Source organism: Euprymna scolopes, chromosome 28 (genome assembly GCF_053919585.1).
Source record: "Euprymna scolopes isolate OS-2025 chromosome 28, ASM5391958v1, whole genome shotgun sequence".
NCBI lineage: Eukaryota > Metazoa > Mollusca > Cephalopoda > Sepiida > Sepiolidae > Euprymna > Euprymna scolopes.
Window position 1 is genome coordinate 11,567,038 of NC_136509.1, and position 17,755 is coordinate 11,584,792.

Genomic DNA, 17,755 nt, shown 5'->3' on the forward strand with positions numbered 1-17,755 from the left:
ATTACATAATATTTAATTAGAGGTTAATGTAGTTTGCTTGAAGCATAGTGTGTATATAAAATTAATTTATAGAAGGAAGTACAATGCAGAGGTGTAACAGTTATTCATAAATTATAATAGTGAAATAAACTATGCAGATTCACCTTTTTATTAATACAAAATATAAGTATTTTTTAAAATTATTTTACGGTTGCATTGTGTTTTTAATTGCATCAGTACACTCAGATGGAAGCTCTGTATTGTATAATATATTGGGAAAATTTTCCTTCCTCAGATGTATGTTCGACTCTAGTTCAAACCTGCATCCAAGGTCTGAAGTGCTACCAAAGGCAAGATAAGTTACTTTTCTGTGATTAAACTTTTTAAAAATTGGTACAAACCTTTTTTTTTGTGCAGTCTGTAGGGTCTCATGCAGACAAATAGAATGAAGAAGAAAGAAAAAAAAATGGCCACCTTTTCTCTTTATATGCTTATGATATTGTCACCTAATATGCAAATGAGATGCTTCTTGTTTGAAATAAAAAGCTTGATTTTTCAGAGACTGGGTTGATTTTGGATTTGGATGTTGTCATAGCAAGTTTTGTCAGCAGTGCATCCAGTTTTGAAGTAGCGAGTTTTGACAGCAGAGTGTCAAGTTTGAAAGTAGTGAACTTTTGACAGAATGTCACGTTTTGGAGTAGCAAATTTTTGGCAGCAATGTGTCAAATTTTGAGTTGTGAATTTTGAAAGTAGTGTGTCAAATTTAACCTTGGAAATTGTTGCTTGAAAACATAGCATAGTTAACAATCCAAGTATGAAACAGTGAACACTTGATTGTTTAAACCACATATTCAATATTTTTATTTTTTTAAATTTGTTTTTAATATTTGATTCTTTCCAACCAATGAACTATGTAGATTTTCACTCCACATTATCGACACAAAAAAAAAGAAATTTCCATCAATTTCAACCACATTCTATCCAGTTTAATAATTATTTCAACAACATTCACTATGAGAGATTCACTGTTTTTATTGGCTAATCATTTCTGTTGATTTAACAAATGAAAATACTGCATTTCTTCAATGGAAAATTTTAAATGGCTTCTAGAATTGCTAATGACATAATTTTTCAGTTCTTTTAATATATTTATACAAAGACTACGATTTAAGAATTAAACTGGCAAATTAATATTTAATTCTGCCTAGCCAGTGAACTACATGCATTTTCACTCTTTGTAACAACGGTCATGGAAATAAGCGTCCAAGAGTGGTGCATATTGAAAAAAGTTACCAACACTCGAAACTGAAACCTGATCAATAGAAAACGAAGAGGTGACATATGCAAGTTAAGACATGGTCGAATTTGAGCATATAAAAGCTGATATTTCTTCCATTGAGGAGGACATTCGTTTCTTGACTTGGAGTCATTTGAACATACAGTGAATTTGCATGTCAGTGGGAAGAAATAAATACAGATTTTCTATGAACGTCAAAACAAAAAAAGAAAAACGATTGTCGTTTTTGCGTGTGCCGAGAACATTGCAAGCTGAATAAAAAAATTTATTTTTTGCATGAACATTTAACAGTATTCGGCAGTTCAAAGGCAAATTTTAATTTCAACATCTCAACATAAAAAAAATAAATTCCCATCGATTTCATTCTAGTGCTATCAGATGCCGGCTTACTGACCTAAAACACACCAAATGTTGTTGTTTCTCTCTTTGCAAAACCAAAAACAAAAGTTTTTCTTTTATAGAACAATCTGTAGTGGAATGGGGACAAAAATGGATGGTCACATTTAATGCTGCCAAGACTAAGCTTGTTTCCTTCAATAACTAAAAGAAACCTTCTCTACCACCAATAGCAGTGGCCAAGAACACATTTCCTGAAAGTACTTCTTTTAACTCCTCGGCCTAAGGTTTACAGGGAATATGAACTGGAATAGATACATTGAGAGCATTGCCAAAGCTGCCGCAAAGGAGGTGGGCTCTCTCTACCATGCTAGAAAATTACTTACGCCTGAAAGTATCCTGTACCTCTATAAGGCCACCATTCGCCCATGCATGGAGTACTGTTGTCACATTTGGGCTGGTGCATCTGCTGCTTGTCTCTTACTCCTGGACAGGGTTCAAAAGAGAGTCGCCAACCTGATTGGTCCTGAACTGTCATCTAGACTTCAGCCTCTGTCCCATCGACGAAATGTTGCATCCCTCTGCCTGTTCTACAAATACTTTAATGGTGAATGCTCTGACTAACTGCAAACATTTGTACCTCCTCGACGTGACTACCCCCAACAAACCCAACAAGCAACTAAGTCCCACCCCTTTACAGTAGAGATCCCTAGGTGTAAGAGATCCCTAGGTTTAAGAAAGCCTTTTACTCCAATAGTTTCTTCCCCAGAACTGCAAGTCTTTGGAACTCCCTTCCGGGATTCTGCTTTCCCAACTGTACTGATATGCAGAAGTTCAAGTGTAATGTGAACAAACATCTTGCTACTCATCTCATTTCATAATGCCCCTGCAAATTATGTCCTCGATAGTAGCCCCCTACTTCAAAGTGGCACTGTGCCTTGTTTGGGGTGAAAATTTATAAACAAAACAAAAAACAAAAAAAAAAACAAAGCAAACTTTTTGTGAATACATATTTGAAAATATAAAGAACTTGATGAATAGAAACCTTTTCTCAGATTACTGAATTTGGCATTAAATAACCTGAAAATGGTTGATATGCTGTGAAACAAAACAACCAAACCAAGCACTATGAATAAATATTTGAAGATATAAAGAACTTGACATATAAAAACTTTTATCCAAATTACTGGATTCGTCATTAAATAACCTAAAAAGGGTTGATATGCTGTAAAACAAAGTAAGCAAAACAACCATAATAATTTTTTCTGTAACATACATTACGAAAGATTCACTATTTATTTTCATTGGTTAATCAACAGAGATGATTATCCAATTAAAATGCTGCATTTGAAATAAATGGAAAATTCAAAATGGCTTCCAAAATTGCTAGGTACATAATTTTGCAGTTCTTTTATTTTAGTTACACAAAGACTGCAATTTAAGAATTAAATTCAAACACTTATTATATATATGCAATTACAAATTCACAGGGTGTTTTTTATTCAGTTTTTTTAATTTATGATCTCTTGAAAGGTCACTTTGAAAGCTTCAAACTTTTTTTTTTGTAACTGAATGATTTTGGAAAGTCGACTGACAATTTCCCTCCAATTGGGGGTAATATAGAAACTTACACTGAACAAATTGTATAAAATGAATTGTTAACAATTTTGTATTTTGTTTCAGCAGTAAATGACTGAAAAAAGTAACAGAAATTTTTTCTGATGTTTTGTGAATTTTATTTAATTATTCAGGTTTTTGGTTGTCAGCCGATTCAATCAAAAGTGATGTATGAAAGCATAAAAGCTGGACGGATAATATTTGAAGAATCTGGAGACACATTGTCTGACGGAACATCGGGAGGAATTGAAGAGAATTCTGTAAGTAAAGATTACTGACGAGCTAGCTTCACCTGCTCAATATGGCTTTGCAATTTTATTCGTATTTTCTACTTGAAATCATTGAAAGAAAAAGAAAATAAAACTACTGGTATTTCTACCTCAAACTTAATCTCTCTTTTCTATATAAATAAAAATGTATCTGTCCGTTTGTTACTAACTGCTAATCTAAAAATAAACTACTTTACTGATTGCTTTGAAATTTTGCTATAGCATTTTCATTGAATACAGGCATGTTTTTATATACTTAATATAAAAAAATATTACATTGTTAAAAATATATTTTTTTTAAGTCGATTTTACTCAAGAAAAGTTGATTTGTAATGAACGTAACACTTTTCTGTTCACATTTTGTTTTTCTTTGTTTTTTCTATTATTTTTAAATTTTTATCTATCTTTTTCAGTGAATACGAATGTGTTTTCATATACATAATATCAAAGATTACAAAAAATATTTTTTCATGTTTTTTTTTACATAGGAATCACCACTTATCAAGGCCCAGAGGCCACTTGAGGATAGGGGTTAAAGATTATACAGTAGTCAATGGGACAATATCATAGTAATCGTTCGTAGTGTAAATTTGGTAAATTGGATTACTTAAAGGAACGGCTCATCAAGAACTTGTTTACATTGGACTTGAAGACAACCATATTATAGTTAGCTGGAAAACAGGAAAACGGAACAAAGTTCCACAGGTGTGCAGTTATAATAAATAAGCATTGTTCATCGAATCTATGTTTAGGTTTAGGCACAGATAAAGCTAAGAAACTTTTCTGTTCATAACTTTTGCAGCCTACTAATCTAAAAACACTAACATGTTTAGGTTTTATTTTTTATTTTTTTCTCTTTTTCCTTATCACAGGTTTGACTTTAATTCTGAATATTTGTCTTGTTTTCTTATCTTTCTCCTAAATCTTTTTTGTCAAAAATACTATTATTAACCAATACTTTTTCTTATATTTAAAACGAGAGGAAAAAAAAAAGTATCCCATGAAATGGAACATTTCCCAAATTATATTTGCATATTATCTGAACTCAAAAACACGCAGCTTTTTTTTTTCTTCTCCTAAAGTATGCATTACTTCTAGCTAAAGTTAATACATAACCCTAAAGGTATTACTTCTTAACCAGCTTTTTAAACGAGTTAAAAATAACCAGACTTTTTCACTTTGATAAAAGTTCCATTATAGCATATTTATTATGGGGTGGAGCTGGAACAGTTTCACATCCCAGCTTGACCTAGATAAAGGCAAAAAGTATCCATGCACTAACATTGGAGGGGAGACTATATTCAAGTAATAGCCTAAGCCGTGAATGGGGCAACGGACTTATACTAAGTAGATATTAATAAGTCCTTCCCACCTTTTTTTTTTTTCTTTCTCAATTGAGAGTAGATAATGCATGTGGATGTGTTATCGGCAGCTCCAGTAACTCTCGCTTCTTTTTTGTCCTTCAGTCCTCATTTCAAATGAATGATTTTTCTGAAAAAGGGTGAAGAAAAAGCTGCTTTCCAGGTCGGTAGTACTTTGTAAAGAGTAGCCTGAGATGTTGGAAAATTTCTGTTTCTATATCTATCCTTGTAGTCATGTCACTAGTAAGGGTGCTGGAGGTAAACGTTTCATCTGGACTGACGTTACCCACCTGATAATCAGGGACCCGAACCTTGGATTAACCACTAAGGAGGCTGTCCTATCAGCAGGTGCAAAGTACCGAGGCTGCTGTATTGCCATTTGGTGAATGGATTCTGGACTATACAGTAGTTTCTGGTAGAGCCTCTCGATGCCATACTAGTGGGTAATTGTTACGGCTTTACCTTATCATGTGCCACAAAACAAAACAACAAAAATAAAAAATTTCTTGTCTTTTTTCTCTCTTATTTTCCCTCTCTGTCCTGCTCCAACCAAGTCTACCGACCTGCTCCACAAACCCCAAAACCTCAATGGTAGGGATATCTCCAGAGAAGACCCTAATTTACCTTATATATGCTTCCGGGTTGCACTAGCTTACACCACTGCATTTATATTTGCCCTCTCTCGCCCCCACAACAGTGGGGTTACTATCTTTAAGAGCATATCTGAGAAAATTGACCACATCCTGTCTGCTCATCCTTCGGCTAACATTCACATTTGCGGTGACTTCAATGTCCATAATGTGGATGTGGAATGGCCGACCCACTCAAATAAAACTAATAACGAGGGGAGGTTTTGTCATGATTTTGCCATTGCCTATAACCTCACTTAGATTGTTCACGAACCCACCCGTATGCCCGATACACCCGGTCAATATGCAAGCCTTTTAGACCTTTTCTGATAATGAAAATTCGTTTTTATTTAGCTTAATTGTGACAATTTGAAAAACTTATAGAATATCTACCTTAAAAGTATGTTTCCTCATAATCAAAATATATGTATGTACATATTTTTTTGTATATATCTAGATATATATATATATGTATGTATATATATATATATATATATGTGTGTGTGTGTGTATATAGTAAGTTATAAAATATATATGGCAATTAAGCTACACTGAATATTCCGCATTTTATCCACTCTAGGATTCTTCAGGCTTATGCGAGAATTTTGTGGTTGTCTCGCGTTTTTATATATGCACCTTTTATTGAGTTTTTAGTTAGCCAATCAGCTTTATAGTATTCACCGCGCCCTTCCTAATCAGCCAATGAGCAGGCACTTACAGGACAAATGCCCAGTTGACTTCCGGTTGAATATGAGTTTATGTATATGCATATTTATTTATTAATTTTTTTTATTTGTTTATTTTCTATTGTTATTGTTAGTTTTAAAATTATTTTGTATCTCTATCCTAGAGTAAATTTTATCCTGTGAACACAATTGTTCGCTATTTCTTAGAACTGCACGCCTGTGGAACTCTGTTCCGTCTGCCTGCTTCCCACCGGACTACAACTTGGATGTCTTCAAGTCCAACGTTAACAAATTCCTAATGAACCGCCCCCTTAATAAACACTTCATCAAATCTCCACACTAGCATAATGTACTTGCAATAACCCTTGTCCCTGAGTGGTTTCCGGGCCTTGATAAGTGGTGATCACTGTGTAAAAAAAAAAAATTTCTCTCCTACAGTTTAATAAATGTTGGGGTTCTTTAAAGTATAGGATAGCAAATTTTTCATGAAGGCATAATCTACATGGATCGTTTAGGTCTCTACATGTGTTTGCTTGTCTTACTATTTTCCATTCGACTACCGGCAAACGTCCGCTTTCCTTGAGTTCCCAGTATTTGCTAGCGTTGTTTTCATACAGTGTTTTTTATTGTTGAATGTACTTTTGTGGTCATAATATCGAGTTTTGAAATCTAAGGAAGTCATACCTACGTAATATTTCTTGTTATTTGGGTTTTCTTTTGCAAATATTGCGACCTGGTAAACTATGCTTTTGGTTAGACATTTATTTGGAAGTGGGCAAAGTGTGTGGTATCTACAGTTGTATATATTTATCAGTATTTTTATTTTTATTTCTACTATGGTTGTTTTTGTCCGAAGTTATTATTATTATTATTATTATTATTTCTACTAGTTACATATGTGTTTTTTGTGTTAGTTTTATTTTTGTCATGGTGTCCACTTTTTTTTTGTTTATTTTGTTGTTGTTTTCATTGTTTTTATTTAATATTTTGTTATTATGTGCGTTAATTATCATCTCTAAATTTTTGCAGCATCTGTAGGATAACTTTAGGGTATTTTTTTTTTTTTTAATTTTGTGTAAGAGATTGGTTGCGGGAAAGTGCTTTTCAATAAGATCTAGAAATTTCTTGCCAAGTTTTTTTTTAACATTTGATTGTATGGTGCCGTATACTAGATTATACTTCTTTTTCTTCTATGTTTAATTTTATTATAGTTATTCGTGTTTTGTTTCTTATATTTGATATCAATATTTTTGTATCCACTATTTTTTAGGGCTGTTTCATAGATATTGGTTGACCTGTTAAATGCATTTTCATCGCTTGAGTTGTTGCTGAGCCTACTTACGATCAAGTTAGGAATCTGTTTTATAATTGATGGTGGGTGATTGGACTTAGGGTTTACGTATATTGGATTAGCGTTATCTTTTAAGTAGGGTTCATATGTGTTTTTATCTAAATTTAACGTGATGTCCAGGAAGTTTGTTATTTTTATGTTAGCTAATACGTCTACTTTTAGACCTAATTTTTTCATTTGCTTGTGTATGATTTTTTAAAAGTTATCTCCTTTGACTTTGTTGGAGTCTTTTATTATAGCTAGTCCACCATCTCTATATAGGCCATTTATCAAGAACACCTGTGTTGTACTTTTAGGCCTAATTTTTTCATTTGCTTGTGTATGATTTTTTTTAAGTTATCTCCCTTGACTTTGTTGGAGTCTTTTATTATAGCTAGTCCACCATCTCTATATAGGCCATTTATCAAGAACACCTGCGTTGTGTGTAATTCTTGTTGAACTTTTGTGCACTTTTTTGACTCATTCTTTTATTTGATGCTTTCAGGTGACCTTTGAACTCTGCCGCAGCTATGTTGACCATTGGCTTCTCGTGAAAGAGGAAGACATTGCCAGAGCAATTTATGTGATGCTCTCACATCATCACATGGTGAATTATCATTTTAAAAAAATTTCTCTTCTCTTTTTCAATGAGAAAAACAAAAAATTAATTCTAACTTTTTATATAGTTCAGTTATCGGTTCTTGTCCAGAATTCCCATATATTAATAAATAAAAAAAAAACAAAAAAAAAATAAATAAAAATAAATAAAAATGAACAAAATTCTGTATGATATATGAGGTGCCGTCAATAAGTTTCCAGACATTTTTTTGCTGACAATGAATATTGAAAAATTTAAACATCAATAACCTAAGAACACATTCTTAGTGGAAAAAGATGTTTTATTGAGCTGAGGTCATGTTTGCTGTATAAGTGTGTGTGAGGGAGGGGGGCAGAAAAGAAGGTCCTTATTGCTTTGTTCAGATTTTAAATCATCTCAGATGCATCTGTTCACAGCGCTTATTCCCTGTTATCATTCCCATGGGTGATTGCCTCGAAAGGTTAACCCTGTTCACTGAACATTTTTTTTTTATTACATACATTTTCACCCCAAACAAGGCACTTTACCACTTTGGTGTAGGGGGTTACTATCAGGGACATAAGCTACTGGGGTACTATGTAAGGAGTTGGGCAGCAAGATGTTGGCTTACGTTATACTTGAACTTCTGCATGTCAGTACAGTTAGGGAAGCAGGGAGCTGGAATGGAATTCCAAAGTCTAGCAGTTCTGGGGAAGAAACTACTGGAATAGAAAGCTCTCTTACATTTAGGAATCTCAATTGTGAAGGGGTGGGATTTTACTGCTTGTCGGGTTTGTCGGAGATATTTACATCGTGGGTGATTGCCTCGAAAGGTTAACCCTGCTGACTGAACATCCTTTTTATGCAATATGTGAGCATTATTCCTTAATTACTGGTTGATGTAGCTACTATTATTTAAAAATATGATGTCACTCCGTCTGTACATGAATGAAGACTATTTCTGTATAAGTATGATTAAGATTGAAATTTGATTTTTCAAAAAGATAATACATTTTTATTAGGAAATTTTTATAAATTCTTTCATTGTTTTTTACTTTTCTTTTATTTATGTATTTATTTTTAGTTATTTCTTTTATTTTTTCTCTCTTTATTTATTTCTGTATTTCTTTATTGATTTATTTAATTTACTTAATTATTTATTTATTTCATTTAATTAATTATTTATTTATTTTTATTTTATTTATTTTATTTATTTAATTAATTTATTTTATTTGTTTATTTATTTATTTTATTTATACATTTTATTTTATGATTTATTTAATTATTTATTTCTTTAATTTATTTATTTGTTTTAATTATTTATTTTATTTATTTATTTTATTTATTTATTTCTCAGATGGTTGAAGGGGCAGCTGGAGTGGCCCTTGGTGCTTTCATGACGAACGCGGATCAATTTGCTGGACAAAAAACCGTTATTGTTGCCTGTGGAGCAAACATAAGCATGGAAAAACTTAAAACAATTATCCAAATGGAATAACGTGAAAACCTCAAAAACAAATAACCTGTAATTTGTATTATTTGGTCCTCAGCTTGAGTGTTATTCTCACAACATTTCGTCCGATGTAACCTCTGACATTCTTCAAACTCAGGAATCTGCACGAAATATTTCCCTGACTGAGGCAGCATGTCATTTTTGCAGAATACACATTTCTTTCTTTTTTTACAAAAAAGAAAATAAAGTTTGTTATTTTAATCGATTCAATGAATATATCTGATGCAATACAAAGTTATATACTTTCTTTTGGTAATTAAAGAATTACAAGTTCCAGGTGCAAGGCACGCAAAATCATATTAACGGTTTTAATGGTGCTTGTTAACACTGCAAGAGAAATCTTGCTCGACTGATGATTAAATGTTTCTTTCTTTTTTTGACTGAAAAGGAAATGATCAATTCTCGTTGATCTGGTACTTCCATGTTGAGAATTTAGATGTGTGCTGCGCGCAAAGTTATGTCAGTGGTTTAATGCTGAACCGAGACGGAGTCCATCTTGCTGTTTACGACATGCTGGCTAGCTTCGACTGTTTAATTTATGTGCACAAAAGCTTATATAGCCAGGTTCTGGAAGGTTCTGCACTATTTACTATATTGATTACATACTCCTTTTATCTGGTGTGCAGATAGGTAAATCACGACATTGTGTTTTTGCGCATTCCATTAAAATGTCATAATTTTGGACGCAAAAAGCAAACATTAAAAAAAGAAATCCGTCTTGCTTATTAGGATTCATTTATTTTGTTATTAAATAATTTAGGACGCTGTGAACAAACATTATATAAAAAAGCTTGTCTCGTTTACTAAAATTTGATTTTATAATCTAGGATGCTCACGACGCTAAAACCAATGAACAAACTATTTTCAATAGATGAAAACATTGCATAAAGAATATTTCTAAAGCTTTTTTATCGCAAATACTTTTTAGTAAGAAAAAAGTAAATGCTATAGTAAGGTAATGAAAACATTCGTTGTTAACCTCTCGGAAATACGACGATAGGAAAATGTATTTTTTTAAACAATTCGCAACAATATTATGTGTGTGTAGGTAAATGTGAGTTCCTATTTACAATGCCTCCCCACGGAACAGAGTTAGACACCAGGGTCGTTTTTAATGTGGAGAAAAGGAACAAAAATAAAAATTGTCTCAGTCGTGAAGGATTTCTCCTCCACTGATAGACAACAAGAAATTGAAGTGCAGCATCTGAAGAACAGATGGTATTTATTTGCTCCCCCACCGAGCAAATTAGGCACAAGGCCGATTTTTAATGTGAGGAGTGAAGGGAGGGGGAAGGGAAAATGGGGACCAGCTCCCGAGAGGTGGGAAATGGGAGCTGGTTAAAGGTCAGGGATGTGGGGTTGCCCCCACATCTGGTCTTTGCTAGTCATAGCTAGTCATAGCCAGTCATAGCCTGCAGCATCTGAAGAACAGATACTACATTTTGATTTTGTCCCAAAGGCCACGAAAAGTTATGATTATGAGAGTTTTAGAATATTTTTATTTGGTTTAATATTCAGAAAAATGTTGATTCGTGTAGAGGTAGAGGCAATGTTGGTGAAGATACGAAGTGTTCGTTTTTAGTATGAATGTATAATCCAGAATAGCAGATTTTTTAGTATGAATGTATAATCCAGAATAGCAGATTTTTTAGTATGAATGTATAATCCAGAATAGCAGATTTTTTAGTATGAATGTATAATCCAGAATAGCAGATTTTTTAGTATGAATGTGTAATCCAGAATAGCAGATTTTTTAGTATGAATGTGTAATCCAGAATAGCAGATTTTTTAGTATGAATGTATAATCCAGAATAGCAGATTTTTTAGTATGAATGTGTAATCCAGAATAGCAGATTTTTTAGTATGAATGTGTAATCCAGAATAGCAGATTTTTTAGTATGAATGTGTAATCCAGAATAGCAGATTTTTTAGTATGAATGTGTAATCCAGAATAGCAGATTTTTTAGTATGAATGTATAATCCAGAATAGCAGATTTTTTAGTATGAATGTGTAATCCAGAATAGCAGATTTTTTAGTATGAATGTGTAATCCAGAATAGCAGATTTTTTAGTATGAATGTATAATCCAGAATAGCAGATTTTTTAGTATGAATGTGTAATCCAGAATAGCAGATTTTTTAGTATGAATGTGTAATCCAGAATAGCAGATTTTTTAGTATGAATGTGTAATCCAGAATAGCAGATTTTTTAGTATGAATGTGTAATCCAGAATAGCAGATTTTTTAGTATGAATGTATAATCCAGAATAGCAGATTTTTTAGTATGAATGTGTAATCCAGAATAGCAGATTTTTTAGTATGAATGTGTAATCCAGAATAGAAGATTTTTTAGTATGAATGTATAATCCAGAATAGCAGATTTTTTAGTATGAATGTGTAATCCAGAATAGCAGATTTTTTAGTATGAATGTATAATCCAGAATAGCAGATTTTTTAGTATGAATGTGTAATCCAGAATAGCAGATTTTTTAGTATGAATGTATAATCCAGAATAGCAGATTTTTTAGTATGAATGTATAATCCAGAATAGCAGATTTTTTAGTATGAATGTGTAATCCAGAATAGCAGATTTTTTAGTATGAATGTGTAATCCAGAATAGCAGATTTTTTAGTATGAATGTGTAATCCAGAATAGCAGATTTTTTAGTATGAAAGTATAATCCAGAATAGCAGATTTTTTAGTATGAATGTGTAATCCAGAATAGCAGATTTTTTAGTATGAATGTGTAATCCAGAATAGCAGATTTTTTAGTATGAATGTATAATCCAGAATAGCAGATTTTTTAGTATGAATGTGTAATCCAGAATAGCAGATTTTTTAGTATGAATGTGTAATCCAGAATAGCAGATTTTTTAGTATGAATGTGTAATCCAGAATAGCAGATTTTTTAGTATGAATGTGTAATCCAGAATAGCAGATTTTTTAGTATGAATGTGTAATCCAGAATAGCAGATTTTTTAGTATGAATGTATAATCCAGAATAGCAGATTTTTTAGTATGAATGTGTAATCCAGAATAGCAGATTTTTTAGTATGAATGTGTAATCCAGAATAGCAGATTTTTTAGTATGAATGTATAATCCAGAATAGCAGATTTTTTAGTATGAATGTGTAATCCAGAATAGCAGATTTTTTAGTATGAATGTATAATCCAGAATAGCAGATTTTTTAGTATGAATGTGTAATCCAGAATAGCAGATTTTTTAGTATGAATGTATAATCCAGAATAGCAGATTTTTTAGTATGAATGTATAATCCAGAATAGCAGATTTTTTAGTATGAATGTGTAATCCAGAATAGCAGATTTTTTAGTATGAATGTGTAATCCAGAATAGCAGATTTTTTAGTATGAATGTGTAATCCAGAATAGCAGATTTTTTAGTATGAATGTGTAATCCAGAATAGCAGATTTTTTAGTATGAATGTGTAATCCAGAATAGCAGATTTTTTAGTATGAATGTGTAATCCAGAATAGCAGATTTTTTAGTATGAATGTGCAATCCAGAATGAAGTGAATAGTATCAGTAAGTAAAGAATTGCCTTTTAGAAAGGTTTTATTAACTGTAAAATACACGTACGCTCTTGAAAGGATCGAGCGGGAAAATGAAACAGAGGGCGCTTTTATTATGAATGTCAATCCCAAGGGGGATAACTCTTAACAACAAATTAAATCATAACATTTTCCCCGTCCTAAAGTATTCAAGTAAGGGGTAATTAATTATAGACAAATTTTTTTTTTTTTTTTTTTTTTTTTTTTTACAATCACATAAGAATCATTTTATTTACAAATAACATATGAACCCAAACTGCAGTTTTTTCAGTATTTAGTCACAAACTCCTTATATTTACTAGGGAATTGTCGAACTCGGGACGACCTCCGCACAGATTGGCAGGAATGCTGATTTTCAGTATTATTTTTTAGTGAAATCTGATTTTCTTCAAGATCAGACGATTGATTTTTGTCTTCCTCATGACCAATGTTTTCATTAGTAGAAGGTTCAAATAAAGTCTCTGAAGTAGTAGGATTATTATTAGAGTTTTCTTCATTTGATGAGTTTGGAGCTAAGTCTCGAACGTTGACAGTGGTTTCAGTACCAGAAGGTAGTTGAACATAAGCGTAGTGGGGGTTGACATCTATTAGGGTGGCAGGCGTTACAGGAGGGTCATGTTTACTTGTTTTAGTGTGGTTTCTAATATATATTGGGCCTGGTTTAACCCAAGAAGGAATTGAAATTCCGGAAGCAGATTTACGACTATATTTAAATAGTCTATCATGGGGAGTCATATTAGTGGCAGTACAAAGTAATGATCTAATTGAATGAAGTGCGTCCGGTAGTATGTCTTCCCAATAAGGTAGTTTCATTTGATTAGAATGTAATGTTGTTTGAATGGCCTTCCATAAGGTACCGTTGAGTTTTTCAATCTGTCCATTACCTTCAGGATGATATCTACTTGTTTTAGAAGTAGCAATTCCTTTTTTGTGTAAAAAATCCTTTATTTCTCTTGCTAAGAAATCAGAAGCACGGTCAGTATGTATCATGTCAGGCAAACCAAAAATTGAAAAGAGTTTGTTTAGACAGTGGATAATGGTTTTGCTTGTCATATCTCTGCAAGGAAAAGCGAAAGGAAAACGGGAATACTCATCAATTAGAGTAAGTAGATATTTGTTGCCATGTATAGAAGTAGGTAGAGGGCCTTTAAAATCAAGATTTAATCGTTGAAAAGGTAATATGGCTTGAATGAGAGTCCCTCCATTGGTATTGGCGAATTTGGGTTTCAGTAATTGACAGGATGAGCAAGAGTCAGTAATATTCTTAATTTGATCCAAAGTAAAAGGGAGGTTCCTCGTTCTTATAAAATGGCTTAGTCTTGAAACACCAGGATGACATAATTGTTTATGTAAATCACGAAGATCTTGTAGATTGTAAGTAAGAGCAGAGATGCGAGAGAATGTGTCAGCAGCAATATTTTCAGGTCCAGGTCGATAAGCTATAGTGAAATTGTATTGGGATAATTCTATACGCCAACGACATATTTTGTCATTCTTAATTTTTGATTTTCTTTTATTGTCGAATATGAAGCTGATGCTCTTCTGATCTGTGATGACTTTAAAGTGCCTGCCGAGTAGAAAATGTCGCCACTTACGGAGAGCTTCTACAATAGCGGCTGCCTCTTTTTCTACTGCATGGTGCTTAATTTCGTTAGTATTGAGAGTTCTTGAAAAAAATGCAATAGGACGATCTTCTTGATTTAGTGTTGCAGCAATGCAATAGTTACTAGCGTCCGTTTCTACTTCAAATTCTTTATTTGGATCTACCGTTATTAAAGTGGCGTCTTTTAGATCATTTTTCAATGTTTGAAAAGATTTTAATACAGATGGAGGTAGTGGAAATTCTTTGTTTTGATTTAGTAATAAAATTTTATCAGAAAATTTTTTAATGAATTTGCAGTAATAGGAAAACATTCCAACTATTCTTTTTTGAGATTTAAGATTCAGCGGAGGTGGCATTTCGAGTAATGGTTTTAGTCTTTGATAATCGGGAGCTATTTGATTATTTTCTATGGTGTAGCCGAGTAGAGTAATAGAACTAGAAGAAATTATGCTTTTATTTTCATTTAAAGTGATGTTATATTGTTTAGCAATTTTGTAGAATTTTTGAAGATTGTAATCGTGTTCTTCTTGATTTTTTCCGCATATAGTTACGTTATCAACATACACAAAGGTATCGGTTAGATTTTCTTTTTCTATAATATAGTCTATGCTCCTCTGGAAAGCACTTACTCCATTGGTGACGCCAAAAGGAAGACGAGTAAATTGAAAAAGTTTGCCACTTACTTCAAACGCAGTGAATTTACGATCAGCATGATTTATAGGTATTTGGTGATAAGCAGATTTTAGGTCGAGAGTAGAGAAGATGTTATATTGAGCGATGTCGTCTACCATCTTATTGATATTAGGCATTGGGTAAGCGTCTAGTTCCGTGAATCTATTAATGGTATCGCTGTAGTCGACTACCATTCTTTTCTTATGATTCTAATTCGAAGTTACAAGAACTTGCGCTCGCCACGGAGATATCGAAGGTTCAATTATGCCTTCTTTCAACATTCTAGCAGTCTCTTCTTTTATGAATTTGTTGGCGGCAAAAGTGTAACGTCGGGATTTTGTCGCAATAGGAGTAGTATGAGGAGAAAGATTAGAAAAGAGAGGAGGGGGTGGAACGTTTATGGTAGGAAAAAAATTATTCGTGTTTATAGCTCCAATTATAAGTTTGTCTCTAGGACCGTCGAATTTAAGTGTTACTTTTTTATATTTTTTTAAAATATCTTTTCCGATTATTAAATCAATGAAAAGGTTTTCAATGATTTCAATTGTTATTCCAGAATGGGTTTTATCTTTCAGTATTAAATCCACGACAGCTTCGCCAGTTATTTTAGCATGTTGATCGGAAGCAGCCAGAGCTATAGTTTTGTTTTTAGGTATTGTGAAGAGTTTAAGTTTTTTAGCAGTATTTTCATTAATGAATGTTTTTACACTGCCGGAGTCCACCATAGCGTTCACGAAGTGCCCGTTAATTTGGCATTGAGTGAATGTGACATCTTTGGAGTTAGTTCCTAGTCAGGATAGAGAAGGTGAGGGGTAGTCAGAGTCGTCATAAAGAACAGCAGTATGAGTGTTAGAAATAGAAGATTTACACACTTTAGCCCAATGACCATTTTTTTTTGCATTTTTTACATTCGGCGTTTCGTGCAGGACATAAATATCGAGGATGACGTGATTTTCCACAGAAAAAACAAACCCCTTTTGGATGCATATTTTCTTTAGTCACAGCTATACGATTGTAGCCCGAAGGATTATTTGTAGCTGCTACAGTAAAGTTATTTGCGTAGCTTATCGAATGCTTTTCTGCTTGTTCAAGAGATCTGGCCGTGGCATATGTGTCTTGTAAAGTCAGGATGGGTTTTTCTAACAGTCGTTGTCGGATGGACGAAGAAGAAATTCCACCGATGAAAGCTTCCCGAATGTATTGATTTTTGTTTTCTTCAGCAGAAACCGCTTCGAAGTTACATGTTTTGGCAAGCATTTCCAATTGTAGTATGAAGGCATCTATATTTTGTGTTGTTTGTTGCTTCGTCGTCATCAACCGATATCTATTATAAACAATATTTTCAGGTTTTAAATAAGCGGCGTCCAATGTTCTTAATGCACTATCGTAGTCGGTTTTATCGCTTATTAAATCGAAAACAGAGGCTGAAATACAATTGATCAAGGCAAAGAAATTATCTGAAGTGTTTTCGATTAATCCGTTATTATGTGAGCGGATATAATTCTGGAGGGTTAATTTCCAATGCCTATAGGATTTTTCGGAATTAGGGCATGTAGGTTCCACCTCGAATCTGTCGGGACGTAAGATTCGATCCATTATTTTTTTTTTTTTTTTTTTTTTTTTACAGTTAATAAAATCGAAGTGAATAGTATCAGTAAGTAAAGAATTGCCTTTTAGAAAGGTTTTATTAACTGTAAAATACACGTACGCTCTTGAAAGGATCGAGCGGGAAAATGAAACAGAGGGCGCTTTTATTATGAATGTCAATCCCAAGGGGGATAACTCTTAACAACAAATTAAATCATAACACAGAATAGCAGATTTTTTAGTATGAATGTGCAATCCAGAATAGCAGATTTTTTAGTATGAATGTGTAATCCAGAATAGCAGATTTTTTAGTATGAATGTGTAATCCAGAATAGCAGATTTTTTAGTATGAATGTGTAATCCAGAATAGCAGATTCTTTAGTATGAATGTGTAATCCAGAATAGCAGATTTTTTAGTATGAATGTGTAATCCAGAATAGCAGATTTTTTAGTATGAATGTGTAATCCAGAATAGCAAATTTTTTACATTTTTAGCCAATGAAAATAGTCAAAATGTAAGTGGGGAGAAATCATTATTTTCGAAAAGGTAGTTGTATGGCTATCAGTGATGATGCAGTTAATATTTATATTGTGTATATTTTTACTTGGTCTTCACTGGGGTGGTGGGAATACTTTTGAGGTAGAGGGAAAAATATGAACCACTTTGTCTAAATATGTTGTCGGTCATGATAATGGTACTCGTAGGATGTAATGTAAGATTTTATCATA

At 32.8% G+C, this 17,755-nt stretch overlaps 1 protein-coding gene across 7 annotated transcripts in view; it reads left to right on the forward strand.

The window, feature by feature from the left end:
* The window catches only part of LOC145249450 (L-threonine ammonia-lyase-like), a 35,347-nt gene extending 25,547 nt beyond the window's left edge, over positions 1-9,800 (forward strand). For all 7 annotated transcript variants that reach the window (XM_080111010.1, XM_080111015.1, XM_080111011.1 and 4 more), the window contains exons 7-9: positions 3,364-3,489; positions 8,010-8,111; positions 9,439-9,800. In XM_080111010.1, coding sequence (XP_079967136.1) covers positions 3,364-3,489; positions 8,010-8,111; positions 9,439-9,579 — 369 coding nt within the window. In that variant the 3' untranslated portion in view covers positions 9,580-9,800. The remainder of the gene's footprint in view (positions 1-3,363; positions 3,490-8,009; positions 8,112-9,438) is intronic.
* The last annotated feature ends 7,955 nt before the right edge of the window (positions 9,801-17,755 follow it).